We start from the raw sequence: 20,098 nt of genomic DNA on the forward strand, positions 1-20,098 counted from the left end.
CTGGCAGCTATCATGGCGGATGGATACATGATAAAGCACGAGGATTCGACCGCGAGTAGAATCACATCTTCCTCATTCCTCTCCGTGAAACCATTCAAAAGTTACATACATAAAGCCAAAGAACAAACAAACCGCTCCCCAGCAAAAAAATTGAAATGCATCATACCGTTAGGTGATTTTCGTGACGAGAAACGCTCAAAATTGATTGTAATCCGGTTCAGCCGTATAGTCCCGTCTCCTGCACTGCATGCCGTGTTAAAATGAAGGTCCTGGTCGAAACTATGACGAAATGGTCAGCATTTCCCTGCTGGGCCAATGATTTTACGCGTGGGGGTTGGGCCGCACAGATCGGGATTATTAGTGGCTAAAAACTCTGTCAATCTACTAAATAACCAGACTACTGCTTGCCTGAGTCTCTTCCGCATTGAACAAGGTGTCACATGATGAAGTCCGCCAATCACAGGTCTTAAAAAGGTCTCCATCGAATCAGACTGAGATGAGAAAATTCCATGGAGGAGAGATATGAGATCTCAAAATGGCTCAAAATGATGCCAAACTGCTGTATTAGGATGTATTGAACACTAGTAGTGATACAACAAGTGAAATATATAGTTAAATAGTATATAAAATATATATAAATATATAAAAACCAGCGCAACAGCTGGTTCCAAAAATGAGAATTTGGCTATACTGTCTGTACCCAGACCTCATTTATGCTGGCCTGCTTCACTCAATCAAAGTAAAATTTGTTTGTGGAGACATGTAAAACATGTTGTGCTATGACTGTGGCGTATTTTTAGGCTTATATCTGCTTATATCTGCTTATACACAATATTTACACATCTGAACAAGTGTATCACAAGTTTTACCTGTATTATACCATCAAAATTATTAAAATAGACCTTGTAGTTAGAGATCTACACTCTCTTTAGTATGGGTATGCAATTTTGGAGCAGAGGCCTAAAATTAGGGCTAGTGATTAAGAGACTCTTCTCGCTATCAGAACCTCCTCTCAGGAGAACACATAGCAAGTCCCCGACGGTAAAGCGTTGGAAACATCCTTAATCGGAAACGGCATTATACTATACAGAGCATTATAGATTCCCTTAAACCAAAACCCTCCTATCCAAGGAACAGATAAGCTTCAGCATATAAACTTGTACCTATTGATTGTGGAAATAAAGACACTTTCTTTACCATAGTATTGCAAGGAACTTAGAATTAGAGTTTTCCTCTCTTTCTTTCCTATTCCCCCTTCGTCGTATCCAGGAGGGGCACCAGAGCTGTGTCGTCCGAGGTGAGTGTGTAATCTAATCTAGACTTGTGATTGGTCAAACTTACAAAACGTCGTTAAAGAAATCAAAAAGAAGGTTGTTTACAGTGGGGTAGATCCACCCACAGGTTCTGCCTAAGTGTCCTGGTAGTTCCAGACGTCTGCCTAAATCCCACAAAGTGAACCTACGTGAACCGGACCCCTGCAGTTCAGCGTTAGCTGTTCTGAAAAACCTAAAAATCCTCCTTGAAATCATTGCCCAACATAAGGATAAGGATAAGTAAGGAATCTAGGAGGCGGGAGGCGATAGTTGCTATTGTCGAAATAGGGGCAAAGGGTTTGCTACAACCGGCTAGCCTCCCCGGAAGCCTGAGACACTGAGGGAAAATAACCAATAGTCAATTGTTGAAGAGAGAAAACGCAACATAGCGCACAACGTGGGGCTCGACCACAAATCGAGTTAAATGATAAAGAACCCCGAACTGAGAACCACCAAAAACGTTATTCGACTCAAATACATTTTTACGGGAGAAGCTGAAACTCCTAAACATACAGACTACCAAGAAACCCACTTGTAAAAATAACCCACCGGTTAAACGCAAAGTAAGTTCAAATACTGCTGAAACGAAAGAGATCCAGTTACCCGTTAGAAGAAAGTAGGTCGCTCCTATTTCGAGGCAAACTCAAAACCGAAAAACAACCGTACCAAACAACCAATCAGATCAAAGACCAATGGCAGCCGCCGTGACCAGTGACTGGGTCACTGAACCTGATTCAGAGGACGAATCGGATAGACCACGAAGACCCGTAAAAAGAAGTTCATAAGAATAATCACCGACAGCGTTTGCTGTTGTAAAGGGTTTAATGAAGAACTTTTATATTGGGAACAAAGGGATTTTCAAAACCATAAAGGTAAAGAACTGAAACACCAACAGAGCTGGTCCGTAATAGCGGAACTAAAGAAAGGAAAAAAGGTGAGAGTGGAACATATACCAAGCCACATGCAAGGCACCACTAAAGAACACAAAGCGAAGCGAAGCGGATGAATTAGCACAGTCAAGGGACCAAGAGGAGGAAATTCACTTTCATTTTCACTATCCTTTTCAGAAAAACGTGCATCTTCCCCCCGGAGTGGGACACAGAAAACGGTGTACGAATCCCAGAAGACAAAGCTAAAGCAATATTAACAAAAATTCATGACTGTCTCAGTCACTGTAGCATGCAAAGAACTAAGATCTGGTTGAAGGAACAACGGATACACGTACCGAAGTTCAACAAGCTTTTTCCAATCATTAAAACCAATTGCGGTAAATGCGCGGATAAAGGGGGAATGCCGAGGGCCCATGGGCCCCCACTCCCTATCACAACAGAACATCCTGGAATGCATTATTCTGCTGACATAGCAGGCCCATTAAATAAGCGTTCGTCAAGAGGAAATCGCTTCATCCTAGTTGTCACGGATAACGCAGGGGGCGATACCCGAGCATACCCACTTAAAACAGCCACAGGTCGCAACGTTGTTGTCTCCCTGGCGAGCTTCTTTACAGGTAAGACTCCAAAACCACTTAGAATGGATAATGGTACACATTTCAAAAATAAACTGGTGAAGTCACTTATGTTGCAACTAGACATAGAGATGATATGAGCCAGCGCCTATAAACCCAAAACGAATGGAATAGCAGAACGAGCGGTTAGATCAGCTAAAGATTTTATACGCGCAAACTGTCCAAATGACTGGGACGACCCCAGGTATCTAATGTGCCTAAATTAACACCTATCGTTGCCTAAACTTCCGCGAACGAACTCCCAACCTAACCATCCCTCTCCATCTTGTCTACAGGCAGGAGACTGGGTGTGGTTGAACAGGGGACAAAAACAAGGCGACCAACCCGTGCAAACTAACAACGAAGGTCAATACCAAATAGAACAGGTGACAGGTAACGTGGTGAAACTTAAAAACAAAGGAAGCGTGCATATCTCACAAATCATTCTGATTAACCTCGGTTGACTAAATACGCTAGTAAGCACAAAGTGACCCTAATCCGGAAGTTAGGCGAAAGCCTAAAACACCATGGTTGAGGAAAAACCAAAACTCCTCCAAATCACGTGGAGATTCACATGTATTCTCTCCTGCGATGAGGGGGGAAAGACCCAAGTAGGCCTGTCCCCTATGGGCCGGGTCCACCACTAGAGTGGAAAACATATGAACCCGGCACATGTTACCTATGCCAAAATAAGGTAGCAGATACCCTATGGCAGGGAACCAGGTCCACAAGACCCAAGCTACAGAAAACCCCTTGGAGAGAGATCAATAGGACAGCCAGAGAAGGGAGTGGGGACCGCAAGGTAGCCATGTGCAACACATGCTGGACTAGAGAAGGATTAAGGTGGAACATAATCAGATATGGCCACTCAGCTATGCCTGGATGCTGCTGTAAAGACACCCAAAGGGGCGTATTTACCTGCAGCACAGGCACGGCGATGGTTACTAGGTGCCTCCTTTACCAGGACCATGGTAACCCTGACCCCAGGAGATATCTCCAGATTGATCCTAGGTCAGTTTGAAGAAACCGAACCCAAAAGGGACTACGGACATAGCAACCCCCATTCTTCCAGAAGAAAGAACAAAAAGCGAGCGAAAAAAGAAAGGATCCAGAGAACTGGACACACTCCTCAGAGAAAGCACCGAGCATCACCTAAAACCCACTCATGGGAATAAAATAAAACCCCACAATTATACATCATATTTTTTGTTGTTTTCATGGTAACGTGATTTGTTGCAGCAAAGTGCTGTCCCATTACACCATTTCAAGCCCTCACAGTCTCTCACACTCGACCACTTAGGTGACGTCAGTAAGTCCTTGAGGGTTCAGGGTTTGAGGCTTTAGGGGGGACATTGGGATTGGGCCCTAGGAGAATAATTACGTGAGTCAGAGAAGTTATTTCACATGACGTTCTCCAAAAAGAGAAAAGTGGTCAGAGAGACCAGAGAGACCAGAGTCATTAATGAACAGACTCTTATATGTTAATTCTTCCCACGGACAGTTTAAAACCAGTATGTCATATGTTCAGAGACCGTAACGGTTGATAAAAGCGGTAATGTGAAGCGTCAATACGAGACAAAGCATAACTCTTTTGAGCAAACGTATCCACTCACATCTGAAATGAAGACAAAAAATAAACCTAAGACTCGAATATGATCAGAATCCTAACACATTAATTCACTTCACAACAATGATGTTAACAGAGAGAATAGAGCTGAAACAAGTGGTTTAATAACCACAGATAAAGTCCCTGCTCACTGATTTCTCTTGTTAGAAGGTGAGAAAAATATGATATAGTGGCTTTTTTGATTGACATCACTTCACCCTGAATGAACTGAATTTAAAGCTACAGGGCAATTCAATGAAATACATTTTTCTAAAATGAATTACTTTATTTTAAGATGCACATTTTTCAAAAGCTTTCTGTTGTGTAATTCATTCTTTAATGCAGCCCTTATTTTACTTGAACTGAGAAGAACATATATTTATGTATTTCTATGTATTATTTATAATCCTTCCAGTTAAATTTTAAAACTGAGAATAATAATTGTTTAAATATAATTGATGTGTACTTTCTTTATTTGATTTGACAGTTGTTGACTACACAGAGACGCTGTTACTACTAGGCTTCTTGAATATATATATATATGGCACTAAATAGCACAAGTTAAATATTATTGTAATGTTCCGGACCTTTGCCCGAGGAGATTTTCTCAATCTGGACCTTTTGGAATTTTTATTGAATACCTTTGGTTTAGGGTTTGAAGCTTTAGGGGGGACATTGGGATTGGGCCAATAAATCAGTTGCAGGCAGCAGACTGGGGTACTTCTCAAGTCTCTTAATTGCATCCCCGTTTCCCTCACTTGCGTCCTTTCCTTGCGTCTTAGTCCCTCCCAGGGATGCATGGAGGAAACCATGCAAGGAGAGAGGAACGAGGAAATATGTTTTAAGAGACATGAGACATCCTTTCCTCAGTTGCGTCACGTGAAGCGACGTCTGTTTCTGATGACGGTGCTGATGATCACAGCTGGATCAGCTGTCAGTCGGCTTTAACAGCTGGAGAGAGTTTTGATAAGTTTGTGTCTGTTCACATGATCACTGTACTTAATAATAGTAACTAATAATACTAATAACTAATAAAGACACACAGTAATCATCACTGTAGAGGTATTTCTCTCTGTAGCCTGTTAACAAACTGTGTCATGTGTTCTGTTTATAAGCACAGGATCCATTTCTACCAGCGGAATGCGATCGTCTTATTTATGAATTATTTGCGTCTGTACTTTTTGAAATTGTGACTGTGGGGTCATTATTAAATAACCCAGAATATGATTATTGTTTCTCTTAAATGATGAAACTCATCAAACTCTCAGGAATGATGTAAAAAGTGTTTCGTCTCTCCAGCTCCCTCTGACTTTAATTGTATTCATATATATTCAATATAAGTTATTGAGGGAAATATCAGATCATGAAAACACAAATCTTTCTAATAAATGAAGAAAGTTGTTTGTGGTCGTTTTGTTGTTCAGACCTACAATGAACATTTATTTAAACCAGACGGTGAATCAGAAACCTAATCAAATATAAAGCTTGAGTTGATTCTGTGGTCCGTCTTCACTCTGGTGTTAAACTCCAGACAGTCAGTCCGATCGGCTGCAGCGTCCAATCACATAACTGATGAACAATGAGGGGGCGTGTCGGCCGTTAAAAGACTTCCTGGAAGTCTGTTCTCGTGGTTCCTCGCTCCTCCGAGCTACATTAGAGCTTTGGGACGGCCGTCAATATGGCGGCGCAGAAACAACTTCCGGTTCAACCGAGGATCGAGGAGCGAGGAAACGACAATTAAGAGACTTGAGAAGTACCCTGGGCCGCCTGAGGTTGCGCTACGTAATTGCGACAGTGTCGTAAAGTGCCAATGTTATGGTCGGAAATCAGACCAGTCGTCCTCTGAGCTGAGTTTTCAGTCGCCCTTCAACAGAGAAAGAGTGCGTTTCTTTGCCATAACAGACACCAGCCCAACGTTAAACCATGGCAGCGACAATTGCACGGAAAGCTGTTGACCATTTGAAGAGCAAAGAGTTCAGGGATTATTTGACAAGGTATGTAAAAATTAAAACTGTTAGATTTTCTATTAGCACTCATGCTAAAGTGACGTGTGCTAGTTGGTTGTGGAGCGTCAACTCGATAACGTTAGCTACGGTTACTGTCCCGATTTGTTCAGACAACGTTTTAATATATATTAAATAGGCTATTAATAGAGACAAAGGCCAGCAGAGATAACTGCTTTATTACTTTTTAACATGTTGTCAGACGTTGGTTGATGTGTACATGATACACACACCCGGGTGGTGTGTGTACTTTCCACAGAATAGCAGCAATCCACACATGGATTTATGACACAGTGATGCAAGGGGCCATCTTTGTTTACATTTGCAACATACTGAAAATCAAGTAGAAAAGCAAACAAATGCACTGTAGATATGGTGAGGAATTATATGTGGCCTTTAGCACCAGCTCTGGGGTTTCTTTGGCTTTTTTTGTGGTCTTTTTTTGTCATCGTGTAGAGAATACAATAATCAATGACTTTACCTTTTAACTTGTGTCAACACTGTGGTAAACAGTTCACTGTAACTGTAGTTAAATATGTTCATCTAGGTACTGAAATGTTTCCTATTTCATTATGATCTAATTTAGTAATGAGGAATCGAAGCAGGTGATGTTCCTCCCTGCAGGACCTGAACTCTTTAAATTGTACTAATTCTCTTGTCATTCGTGAATTGTCTGAAACAAACCCGTGACCTATTTTAGGTGGCAGCAGCTCTCGGTCACATCAGTTTGACTTTTCTGTATTTCTCTTCTTTTCTCTTCTATGTGGCCCTGAAAAAAATAATCCTGTTCAACAGCACGGTAAGTACTCAAACTTTCTGTTTGTCATATTTGTTTCTATCTGTCTCTTCTCATCCAAGACTGCCTGTTGGTTTATGTCTATCTTTCTGTTTGTCTCATACCCAATATGCGTGTATCATTTTTATATCTTTACTGACATGTTTTTTTTCGACATCAGTACTTTTTAGAATTGATATTGTTTTGGGATTCACAACACAGATTTTACCATTAAGCAATGTGATTGTAATTGTATAGTTCTGTTTTACTGTTCAACCATCTTAAGATACTGCCCAAACCATAAATTGTCTGTGGTTCAAACTGTATTTCAGCGTTTTGTGTGTACCTTCACAGCATTTCTGGGGTCCTATCGCAAACTGGGGTCTTCCCATAGCCGCCATCACAGATATGAAGAAGAGCCCTGAGATTATCAGTGGCAGGATGACCTTTGGTAAGACACGGACACATGTGCTGATAAACCCAGATGTACACATGAAGGGTTCACACAACACCCCCATTCATTTCTGGTTAACTTTTGCTAGAGTTAGGTTTATCATTTGTACTTTTCTGTAAAGTAAACTACTGCGTCAATTCTTGTTAGTCACTTTATATTTATCGATTGATATTATTAGGTTTTCATCTATACCCCCCCCCCCCATTGAGATGCTTAATATGATAGAAGTAAGTGTTTTATAAGAAGACAGTGCTGAAATAAGCGATTGCCTGTGTGTTTTATCCTTCCTCTCAGCTCTGACCTGCTATTCACTGCTCTTCATGAGGTTCGCCTACAAGGTACAGCCACGCAACTGGCTACTGTTTGCTTGCCATTTGACCAATGAGGCAGCACAGCTAGTGCAGGGAAGTCGTCTCATCAAATACAAGTAAGCAACATTCTATGATGTGATTTTTTTGTTGTCATTGTAAACAGATCAGGTGTCATGAAACACTGTTAGACAAACTTTTCACAACCTTTCAGCCGTAGTCTCCTCAAAGTGGTGGCTTTATGTCACGGTCCACAATAACCTGTTCATAGGGAAACTCCACTCTGTTGGTCATAATTCCATTTGAGCTTCTATGAAGAGTTTAAGAGATATAAGTGATGTTAGCTAGATTAGCAGGCTACTATTATAGCATTTGCTTTGTCATATAGCTTCAAGCTTGTGTGTTCAGGTTTGGATCGTAATGTCCTTTTTTTTGTTTGAAATGATAATGACCAAAAATAGTAGTGTCTTTCCAGTTATTTTTTGAACCTGGTCTTCATTTTGCCACCATGGCTTTTGACCTAGATCACTATTTCCCCAATGACTTAATGAAAGAGTTAGTTAAAGAGCAATGTTATCAAAGTGAAACTCAGAGTGACATGCTGCCAGCACTTGGTATGATGACGATGTAGGTTTGTAAACAACTGTTTCTATATTTCTACAGAATGGAGAAGAAGAAGATGCAATCTTAGTGGCAGAGTAAAGCAGATGCAGAACGATCACTGCAGAGTGGCACCATGCTGTTTTAACCACCACGTAAACCTGGACATCAAAACGAATGCATCCAACCATCTTATCTAATCATCTTAACTGTGGCACTTGCACCATTTATTTTAACATATTGTTACTGTGATTGATCATCCTCGTGCATTTTCACTTTTACTGCACAGACAGAAAAAAGTAGATGCTTTTCCTCCAAGAATTTAGGTCAACTGCTGTGTTTTTGCAACATTCAATTTCAACACACATTGACACACAAAAATCTGATGTGGGTGAATGTACACTTTGCTGAATAGCCTGACTGTTTGCTGCCTTGCACACTGCCTGTTGCACATTTTCAGCAAAACAATCTTTAGTCATCAATCATCTCATTTTAGGTCATCAGCATTATTATTTGTATTACTTTCTTACCTGCTTAGTAATTGAAATATGAATGTTATTTCAAAGAGAACTTAGCCTGAATTCATCTTGTGATGTCCACACAACGGCAGATTAAACATTTGGACTTTGATCCTTTAACCTTCACTTAAGCAGGGAGTACACACAGAGAGCTACTCTTTTTGTTTGTTGTGCAAAATGTTATACTGTACAATGAAAATGGTGTGACTAGAGGACCCGATTTGGCATAGTTTTAGGAAAGTATAATAAATAAGACAAGCTGCTTCTGTCAGTGCTGACCAAACATGTAGTGTGTGTTGTTATCATATGTAGTTCACATTAATTTATTGCCATTGTATAATTAATATAATTTTTCCCTGATTAATGATTTGATTCTCTGGGTTTGTTCAAATAAACTGGCTATGAGCAACTTGAACATAATTCAGCGAGTGATTTAGGTCAAGGACGCCACTGCTCCGTGTTTACACTCAACACTTTGCTCTGCAACGTAATGCCCTCGTTAAATTAACACTAAACACATCTTATCAACAAAGTTAGAAAGTACATATCAAATGAACAGGAAACTAGTGGCTTCGAGCTTGATGAATATATTAAACAATTTTCCAATCAAGACTGTCAAAACCAGTCTTGGAAGTAGTAGATTGTTTAAGAAAGGTAAAAAAAATTAAAAGAAAAAACTCCTATCCTGCATTTTTACTTCATTAAAAGTACAGAGGTATTATCAGCAAATGCAATCAAAATGCTCATAAAATGCTGTATTACTGATGCATTATCTTGGATAAGCAGCATTTAAAATGTGTAATTAAAGTTAAGGTGTATATATATGTAGTAGTTAAGTATACTTTATAAAGTATAAGTGGACTATACTGTAGCTAACAGAAAATGTAGTTGTATTTTATATGTATGTATTTTCCTCTGAAATGTAGTGGAGCAGAGGTATAAAAATGGAAATTATCAGGTAAAGTGCAAGTACCCCACAATTGTACTTAACTATATATAATATTAGTATTAACTTGCTCTATTACAGTCTACCACTGGTCAAAACAGATGCCATGGAGACAAATATTCAAGTAAATTAAGCTCAAATACATTTCTGAGATCAATTGACATAGAAAGAGATAACCTAAGTACGTCCAGTAGATGGCAGCACTGCGACATCAAGAACCCTGATGTTGTGAGAGCTAAACGACAAAGAAGAAGACCAACATGGCGTCTGTGAGCAGCGATGAGTGGAAAGCAGTTTGCGACAAATTCACCAACGCCCAGAATCTCACTGTTGTAGAATCACGAAATGACCCCGAAAACGACCCGTTCCGCTCCAAATACAAGGCCAGGGAGCTCCTCAGAGAGATATACTGCTCGCTCAAGAGCTTCGAGGCCGGCGACGGTGAAGAGGAAAGCGGCGCAGAGAGCGGCGAACAGCGGCCGACAGAGCCGCCGGTGGACGGGCAGAGGGAGGACGGGCTCGCTCGGGGCTTCAGCGGCGACTCGCCGGCTGGGCTGCGGGCCGCTAAACTCGGGGCTGTCGAGTACTATCTGGGCGTCAACCATGTGGACACAGAGGAGCTGTCAGCCGGGCAGGAGCATCTGATGAACTGCATGAAACTGCTCGAGAGATGCAGTGTGTCGTCGGAGAACGTGTCGCTGTTTATCCATGCCAGGGTAACGTTCACGTTAACTTATCCGCAGTCATGCTATACAGATAAATGTAACGTTAAGTTATGAGGGGTTGTGAACGACTTGCTAGAGATGAACCAGAACCATAATAAACTACAGTCAAATCAGCAACGTCATGATCAATAACTCCATTTAAGGAGCGTTGTAGGCCTGTTTACATCCTTTCCCCTTTTACATGCATTACAGTTTTAATATATATATATTTTAATATTGATATATTTGTGCCATAATTACTAATAAGAACCACATCCCATTCACTAATGATGAAATAATCAATCTACTGTAGTACATGATCACATGATGCTTGTGTTATCAGAACCAGTTGGGTATCCTGTGGGCTGGCCGGGATGAGACTGAGACGGCTCAGGGATTCCTTGAAACAGCAGAATCCATCTACCAACGGTACATGAAGGAGGTAAAGTTGGTGTCCTGTGCGACTGTTTACTTGAAGCTGCTGTTACAATGACAGATGGATGAGAGGAGAGACTATAGAGGAAGAAAACATCACTGCTATGCAACTGTTTGCCTCTTATTGTGATTATCCTGCTTCTTCACAGTCTCACAACTCATCTATCATCTGACTGTCATGACAAACACTTGAGAGCATACATACAAACCCAATACACTGTATTGAGTAATAAATTGACATTTTTGCACACTTCATCGTCAATTTGCCTCACCATCAACAAGTGGAGTGTCACATGTTGACAAGACAGGGTGTTAAATTGTTTGTGTGCCGTTGACATTGCATTTTTCTGAATTCTCAGAATTTTTTGCAGGTGCTACAATATGCTTGAAATTATTTTCTTCCCTCAAAATAAGATGGATTGTGAATGCAGAGCACTAGGTAGCAAAAAAGGGAGAAATTAATTAACTGTTGACACCAGCATTCAAAAGGCAAACTGACTGACGAGTTTTAGTTTCCTGCTACAGCTAGAAGGACAATATTATGGAGTTGTTGTGTTTTTCCAGGACGGGACTCCACCTACCGATATGACAGAGTACTTCACTACTGAGGAGAACCTGCTGACACATCAGGAAAGGACCAAGAGGTAACTTGTGAACTCCAACAGCCCACATAACACATTTAAATGTACAGACGTCCCACCTGTTTATATTAATACTATTGTCCCAAAGTTTGCATGATCGTGGTCGTTCATTCAGCAAACCCCGGGTTAGATTTTTAACTCGTGTCAATTATGCTCTGCCTTGTCCCATAAATCATTTCTCTCTTTCACGCTTTCTTTCAAACTTTCCTTGCTCAGGTTTGAGTTGGCTTACACTCACAGCATGTACTACCTTGCTCAAGTCTATAAAAACCTTGGTGAGTCTAACCTGGTTTCAATCAAATCAGCACAACAGTACATGTTTATTTGCTTGTGTAAAATAAATACTTTAAAGCAAATGTAAAATGTATTCAATAATATTTAAATATAAAGAACTTCAACTATATTTATAATCCATTGACATCCATTTGATTTCTGAAGTGCACCTCTGAACTTGATTCATGTTTGTGAATATAAGGAAGCTGACTCTTGTTGTATTAGTGTTTTTGCTTTACTTGATGGTAACAATAACTGGTGTTTCTTCTTCCAGGTGAAACTGAGCGTGCTGCCATCTACTGCCACAGCACCCTGCAGAGACAGTTACAGTTAAATCAGTTCAGTCCAATGGAGTGGGCTCTCAATGCTGCTACACTATCACAGTATTACATCACTAAGGTAGGGCCCATGTTGATTTACATTTATTGCAAACAATTGATTTAAAACCTAACATCTTTTAAGGGTTTTGTTTGTTATCATCTAAAATGGTTTAATCTATCTAAAGAAATAAATCTATTCTGCCTTGCTTTTACACATTTGACGTTTTTGAGACTTGACATGGACTCAATTGATTTTGATTACAGGGCAAGAAGTTTGGTTGTAGAAATCATATATATATATATATATAATATTTTTGTAAGATCTGTTGTGTAAGTGTTTGCGTGTGATTTCTAGGGCCGATACATGGAAGGCAGACATTGCCTCTCAGCAGCTACTGTCATATCAGCTTTGGCAGGAGAGGTTCCTTCTGAGGCCGCAGCACAGGAGAGTGAGTGTCATTCGTGTACTTATTTCCTTTGTATTCTATCCTTTTAATCAACTATAATGAGTCAGGCAGGAGTGAACAAAACTGTTTAGCAAAGCGTTGCACAACCGATCCTACCTCCCTTCCTCTCTCTGACTCCTCCTCCTCCTTCCCTCCCTCTTCTCCAGCATATCTTAACATCCTTTTCCCCCTTTGTGTGACCCCAGGTGAGACGGAGAGTGAGCGCAGGGAGCAGCTCAGACAGAAGAGAGCAGAGATTGCAAGATGTTGGATCAAATATTGTCTCAACATCCTGCAGGACTCTAAGAAGCTGCTCGAGGTACGGCATGATTGTAATGTGTGTTGGTTACTCTTGTGAGGCTGTGTAAAATGTTTATAGTCAAGTCCACACCTCTCATATGAGCAGTGAAAGCCACCATGGCTTGCACCAAAGTTTGCACCAAAGATGATGCTTAAATACAGTAATTTTAAGGATTAGCACTTAAACTTCTTTGTTACGGCTGTGGTAACTGTAACTTTCTGTTTAAATGTCCACATGTTTGAATGTCTCTTAGCTTAGATCGACGCAATTGTATTGAGAGTGTCTTAAAATGTGCGTCCACATGTGTTTGTGACCAGGACAGCATTGGCGAGCTCGACACTGATCGTCAAGATGAGTTGAAGATAGCGAGGAGACGTGAAGAGGAGGAGGAAGAGAAGGGCAGGAAGAGCGCTCTGCTGTTTGGCTCTGAGGACACCTTCGACTCCATTGCTAGTCTGGAAGAGAAGGTCTATACACTGCTAGTGCTACTAGTAATGTTTTTTATTATGTTTGTTAGCATAAAGTTCTGCTGCTACGCGTTATCATAAATCACCATTATCTCTGTGTCAGAAGCAGCATTAATGCTTCCATCTATTAATAATACGTTACAACTAGCTATTTATTAACTAGCTATTTATTTATGTCATGTATTAGTAATAGAAGACTGTATGTGATAGTATCTCTCCATATCTATAATCCAGACAACAAATACAGATTTAACATAAATACTCAACCTATTGTAGCAGATGAGCATGAAGTCTCTGCTTTCTGTTTTCCAGGTGCACTGTCTGCTACCATTGGACTTCACTGAGGCCAGAGCTGTTTTTCTGGTGGGACAGAATTATGTCACACAGGTATACACACGCACACACACACACACACACACACACACACACACACACACACACACACACTAGAACTGTGTTAGACAAATTCCCAAGTAGCTGAATTATTGAAGTCACCACCACACCGGCAGATGTGTGGTGGTGACTTCAATGGTAAAAAAAAAAGACCAGATGCTTTTATGCTTTGCTGTTTGTGTTCACCTCACGTCTGCGGGCTGTGAAGCCCATTGATATGTTGTATGTGATGTTGGGCTGTTTAAACAAACTTGAATTTGCTTGACTTGACACATCAGTGAAAGCACCAAACAGATAGCTGCAGATGTTCTCAACTACACTGGTGCCACTTCATTGTTCCTAAAGTCCTCAACTGTTCTGGTGTATAATGTTAAGCTGGTAACAATGGCAGAGTTACACCTCATAAGAATTTTGTACTGTATTGTAAGGAGCACAAAACCAGGATTTCTGTATGTAAAAAAAAATGTATAAATATCTGATTGGATGTGAAGTCCTTTATCCTTTATCCTCATCCAGAAAGGTTTATATTTATAAAAAAATGCCCCAAGGGTTGAACCCACTGTTTGGTTTTTAACTGCTAAACATGTTAAACTGTCTCCGTCCTTACACTCGTTCTTGCAGGCCAAGGACTATTTCCAGATGGACGGCTACGTGACGGACCACATAGAGATCTTGCAGGATCACAGCGCTCTGTTCCGGGCCCTCGCTTTCTTTGAAGAGGATCTGGAGCGACGCTGCAAAATGCACAAACGCAGAGTTGACATGCTAGAGCCAGTCTGCAATGGTACTGCGCAAACTTATGTTTTTAAGTTTCATTTGTTTTTTAATTTCAGTCAAAAAAGATAAAAGAAAACTGACTTTCTCTGATTCTCCCTACAGACTTGAACTCCCAGTACTACCTAATGATCCGCAGACAGATGATGTTTGAGTTGGCTGAGATCTACAATGAAATGATGGACCTGAAACTGACGCTGGCCAACAGACAAGCTGATAGCGAGTCTCTAGATAGCCACACCATTAAGAAATTCAACCATCTCTGCTCTGCCTCTGCCAAGTGAGTGTGTGTGTGTGGACGACCCAGATGTTTCTGTGCATCTACATTTATTCAATCAATATTTGAAGTCCTCTGTTCTCCTCTCCAGATACTTCCAGATGTTCCTCGACTCTCTGTGTTCTCCAGAGGGGAAGCAACCAGAGCACCTGGAGGAGGAGGTGCTCAGACCGGCTCTGGTGGCCCGCTTCAGAGTGGCCCGACTCCACAGCCGCCTGATCAGCTCTTCGCCCTCTGCTCAGCTGGAAAACCTCGACAAATCTCTGGAACACTACAAGTAAGAAGATATATATTTGTTAACTCTTGGTGATATATCCGAACACTTTGCGTATTGAACAATGTGCTCTCAACAGATGTACTCTACGCAATGACAGTAAGAAGTTGGCGTTAAAGTTGGAGTGTGGAATTTTTGGATTTAAAGTAAGAAATTAGCAAGGGAAGACTTGTGGTGAGCTCACCTGCAGGCATACATGCGCCAGCGGGGGAAGTCGCCACAGACTCCAGACACCACAACTCCAATACACTGTGAGAAATACAGAAAAAAGTCATCTATTTATATGTAAAAGTCCTGCACTCCAGCTTCAATGTGGAAGCATAAGGACAAATTAAAGACGGATGCATTTGAAATGGAAAGGATTTCATTCAAAGATGTTGAAATGAGTGAACCTTGAGGTGTGCTTTACAGTTCACGTGCTCCTAGTTGCCATGTTGTTCATCTGTGGAATGTGTTGACCATCACTTGTCTAGATACGTGGTGCAGTACTGTGATGCCCACCCGGAGGCAACAGCCACTGTGGAGACGGAGCTGGAGCTGAGCAGAGAGATGGTCAGCCTGCTTCCTCTCAAAATCAACCGCCTCAAAGCAAAGATGGTGGTAAACAACTGAAGGACGTCACTGTTCACTGACTGACTGCTCTCTATTGGTGTTACATCCAAATGAGCCAGTCCATCTAAATGTACCACCTTTATAATCCGTGTACACTCCCAACAATAAGAGAAACTGGATGGCAGACTTTCTGGCTTATTTATGTCTTTTTTTTTTGTGCACTGGGTATGCTGCTTACACAAGACCTTTGAACCCATTACGCGCTGTACATATGTGCTTTCCTCCGTGAAATAAAATGTGTGGTCAATTAATTTTCATTCAGATAGCACAGTTAATATACTCTCTTCAAAATGTATATGGATATATCGTTCGCATAGTACTAAGAAGTATTTGAAAGTGGTTGAACTCTTTGAATTGAAGGTGAATTGACCTGTTTTTGTCTTCACATCGATGCTTTCTTCCCAAACGAAGGAAATCTAGGTCCATCACTAAAATGTCAGACGCTCCCTTTGCAAGAAAAAAAAGTATCTGCTTGGGATAAGACAGTCACCACAACATCCTTGTGGTGGATATGTACATAACAGTTTTATTTAATGTTTTATTTTACGTCACTATCTTCTGTGGGCCACTGTGTGCTCGGTGTGTCCTTGAGCAAGACACTTAACCCCAAAATTGCTCCCGTAGTATGTATGAGTGTTAGATAGTCTGATAGGCCGATCAGTGTGTGAATGGGTGAATGATGACAAGTAGTGTGAAAGTGCTTTGAGTGGTCGAAAAGACAAAGAAAAGCGCTGTATGAGAGCGCTCCATTTTCACTCTTTGTTCTCTGTTGTTAATCATATTGGTTTTCATTTAATGTGGCTTTATTTTGTGTAAAGCACTTTAGCACATTACTATTCAGTTTATTCAACTACTTTATGTCTCTGATGGTAAAACAAATGTCATGACTTCTGGTGTAACCCTGGTAATAACAGTAGGCAGCCAGAGGTACAGATAGTTGAGTTTGTACGACAGACAGGTTGTTGTTGTTGCGCCTTAAAACTGAGATGCTTGTTCTGCAAATCGTCGGAAACGACCGTTCCAGTGACGGATATTAAGTGGACTTAACAATGTTGGTTTATGAATCTGCATGATGCCTCATCCAGTTGAGCCTCTGTATTGTCTTCCTGTGAGCTTAAGAACCTTTTTTTTAGTCTATTACATTACTTATCCAGAGAAACGTCTAAAAGAGTGTCTATTAAAGCGAAATAATCTCAAAGTGACTGAGACATTGTGATGATTTTCTGTAAAGGTTACAGTATATCACAGCTTCCATCTTTTTGTGAACTATGTCTTTATGTTATTTCTGTCCCACAGTTGCGTCCTGCATGTTTCTAGGTTGAATAAAAATGTTGTACACATGATACAGCTGGCAGAGATACATGGACATTTGATATTGACAGTATAAAGTACTAAGAAAACAAACTCTAGCGTTCCATGGGAGGTCCCGGATTTATATTATTGACTATGTCTGCGACTTTTAATATTCAGTTCCATGTTTTTGAAAGGGGAAGTGCAATACAGAGCAGATCTGTGGGCTGATTCATGACCAAGTTCCAAGAAACCATGACGCACTGCAACTCTGCCCTGCTGCTTCCTGTCTGAGGACGTCACGGCTTTGTGGTGAAGCTGTACAAGGGTCTCTGATCTATTGGGTAGACAACTGGTCAAGTCTGGTGACACCATTGTGACAGGATTCATCCCCATCATAGCCATTCAAGTCCAAGTGGACTAAGGTCAAACAAATCTGTCACCTTGTAGTGAGGAAAAAGTAACAAATGACGGGGAAACATAACGCAGATGCTCCCAAACAACACCCCCCTATCACACGGAATGCAAGTCAAAATATTGGTTTTAACTAAAATTGCAGTTTGTTAAAAAAACATTGTGGCAACAAAAGACAAATTGTCAGCGCATCAGAACCTGCAATTCCTGCTTTCATCTATGATCCCAATAACCTTTCTCAATGCTTGTCAAAACGTGTATTACATACCTGTTCAGCACAAGACACTTGAAACTAATGTGCTGTGAATTATTTTCCGGTAGGCTAAGCTGTCTTGGCAAAGAAAGCGAGCTTACTGGAAACTTCACCCATACACAGAATACACATACAGATTCACAGTACATACACGATACATTCATATTGATATTGGCATATCTAAGTCTATGGAAACTGATACAAAAAGTTTTTTGTAAGATTCATTTTTATCAATAGCCGAGAATAACTGCAGATGTGCAGAAGAATCAAACTACCTGCAGTTTGTGTGGTTATGCGTAGGCTCTCTGGGAGGTTACCTTGTTAGATCAAGTTTATAATAATGATAAATTGAAAATAATCCTCCAGTATATGAATATGCTAACATATATTCCCTTCATAGTTCCCACTAAACACAAAAGTTGCAAAGCGGTTGGCTTGCTGCCATTTGTAGAGCTTTTTTCTTTCCCCACGAACCTCTAATGTGACCTGTGAAATACACTCACAATGGTCTCTGTAGAGTCCAGACAAGTCTTGTGTTGTCATTGTCACTTGGGTCTGCTGCAGTCTTGAGAAATGACCCTGTTGTGTTTGCATATATGTGGGGGAAAAAAGTGCTTTCTCTACTGCCATAAACTCAGACAACAGACTTGAATCTTCCTCCTCCTCTTCTTCCTCCTCCTTATTCCTCATCATGCATTTTTATTGTCTGTGTCAGACATGAAGAAAATAATACCCATATAGAGAGAGAGAACTGTTTGTTTCAGCTGACACATTGGTACGATGATGCAGGAAGTGGTAACATCAGTTGCTATCATTTTCCTTCAGAAAATGACACACTAGCCTGCCCAGCCACGCCTCCACACACACACACACACACACACACACACACACACACACACAAACACAAACAATCACCACTGCTGCATACAACAGTTTGTACCATAAACTGTGGTTTATGATGTTTGGATGGCCGTCTTTTGGTTTAGTCTGACCTCTTGACCTGTGTGTGTGAGTGAGTGTGTGTGTGTGTGTGTGTGTGTGTGTGTGTGTGTGTGTGTGTGTGTGTGTGTGTGTGTGTGTGTGTGTGTGTGTGCATGCATGCAGAGGATCAGTGAGATGGCGTCATGTGAGATTAAACTGCTAATGGGACATTTATCATCTCAGTTCCTCCCATCGTTCATCAAATAACTGATGAAATCAACATCCATTAATAATTACTCCGAATTTAAGTGTTCATGGACTTAATCCTGCAAAGCCTTCAGCAAGTGCATCAATACAAATGCATGTTATGCAGCCAAACTGCTTCAACCTTGAACTTTGTTTTACATTTAAATGTAGTTTAGACAAAATGTCTAAAGTGTCACACTCATGAAGATGAGTGTGACATTGTGTTAAATAAATTGGAAATTTCAATATGATATTATTGTCCAGCTTCTAAAATTTCAGTCAATATCAAAGTGATATTTTCGATGAAGGGTTGGATGAAGCAGATACAGAAAATACATAATACATAATATATGTAGGCTATCACTGTATACGAAGTGGATTTGTTTTCTAATGATGATGATGCCACTGACAGGGTCATTTAAAGAAATACTGAAGTTCAAGAGATGTTCAAGTTACTCTTTACCACTTTAAAGTACTAAAATAACTGTCCCTTTTTTGTCTATCCATTTTCATTGTGATCACATAACTCTCTTCATGATATACAACTGCACACCACAACCCACGGTATATACAATATACTAAACAGGTCACAAGCTAATTGAGAATACTTACTATTTTCAATACCTTGGTTTTACTTGACCAACTAAAAGAAAGCCCAACCTTGCAGAGCTTTTCTTGTGCTCACTTTGAGGTATTTTCTTTTTCTGATAGATGAAAAAAGGGGAGTAAGAAAAAATCCTACTCTGATGAATGTCAGAGTGCACCGATTCAATCAAAGTCTGTGTTTTAAAATATTGATCTCCTTCCCATCTCCTTCTGCATTACAAATATTGGGCTTTGTTTTGTTAATCTGCAAGTAGAGAAATAGCTGCTCATTAGTACCATCCCAAAAGTGGATTTCGGAATGTCCTGACCCAAGGTTTCATTCCCTGGTGTCACCTGTGAAACTCTGACAACACACTAAATTCTTCATATCCTAATATCTAACCATCATCGACACGTCCTGAAAATCACATGCGCATTGCATCAC

General features: G+C 40.5%; 2 protein-coding genes across 2 annotated transcripts; both read left to right on the top strand.

Annotated features, from left to right (window-relative positions):
- The first annotated feature begins 6,094 nt into the window (after positions 1–6,094).
- mpc1 (mitochondrial pyruvate carrier 1) lies at positions 6,095–9,764 on the top strand. The gene is made up of 4 exons (XM_076109951.1): positions 6,095–6,421; positions 7,556–7,652; positions 7,950–8,082; positions 8,627–9,764. Exons 1-4 carry the CDS (start codon positions 6,347–6,349, stop codon positions 8,652–8,654), a joined length of 333 nt encoding a protein of 110 aa, XP_075966066.1. The 5' UTR covers positions 6,095–6,346; the 3' UTR covers positions 8,655–9,764.
- Positions 9,765–10,250: 486 nt separating this feature from the next.
- On the top strand, positions 10,251–17,287 carry kifbp (kinesin family binding protein). The gene is made up of 13 exons (XM_076109950.1): positions 10,251–10,743; positions 11,075–11,173; positions 11,731–11,810; positions 12,024–12,082; positions 12,355–12,479; positions 12,756–12,849; positions 13,053–13,165; positions 13,465–13,614; positions 13,927–14,001; positions 14,629–14,791; positions 14,887–15,061; positions 15,150–15,335; positions 15,806–17,287. The coding sequence occupies exons 1-13, from the start codon at positions 10,288–10,290 to the stop codon at positions 15,942–15,944; spliced, it is 1,914 nt and encodes a 637-aa protein (XP_075966065.1). The 5' UTR covers positions 10,251–10,287; the 3' UTR covers positions 15,945–17,287.
- The last annotated feature ends 2,811 nt before the right edge of the window (positions 17,288–20,098 follow it).

This window comes from Anarhichas minor, unplaced genomic scaffold (genome assembly GCF_050575085.1).
Source record: "Anarhichas minor isolate MPS153535 unplaced genomic scaffold, ASM5057508v1 ptg000042l, whole genome shotgun sequence".
Taxonomy (NCBI): domain Eukaryota; kingdom Metazoa; phylum Chordata; class Actinopteri; order Perciformes; family Anarhichadidae; genus Anarhichas; species Anarhichas minor.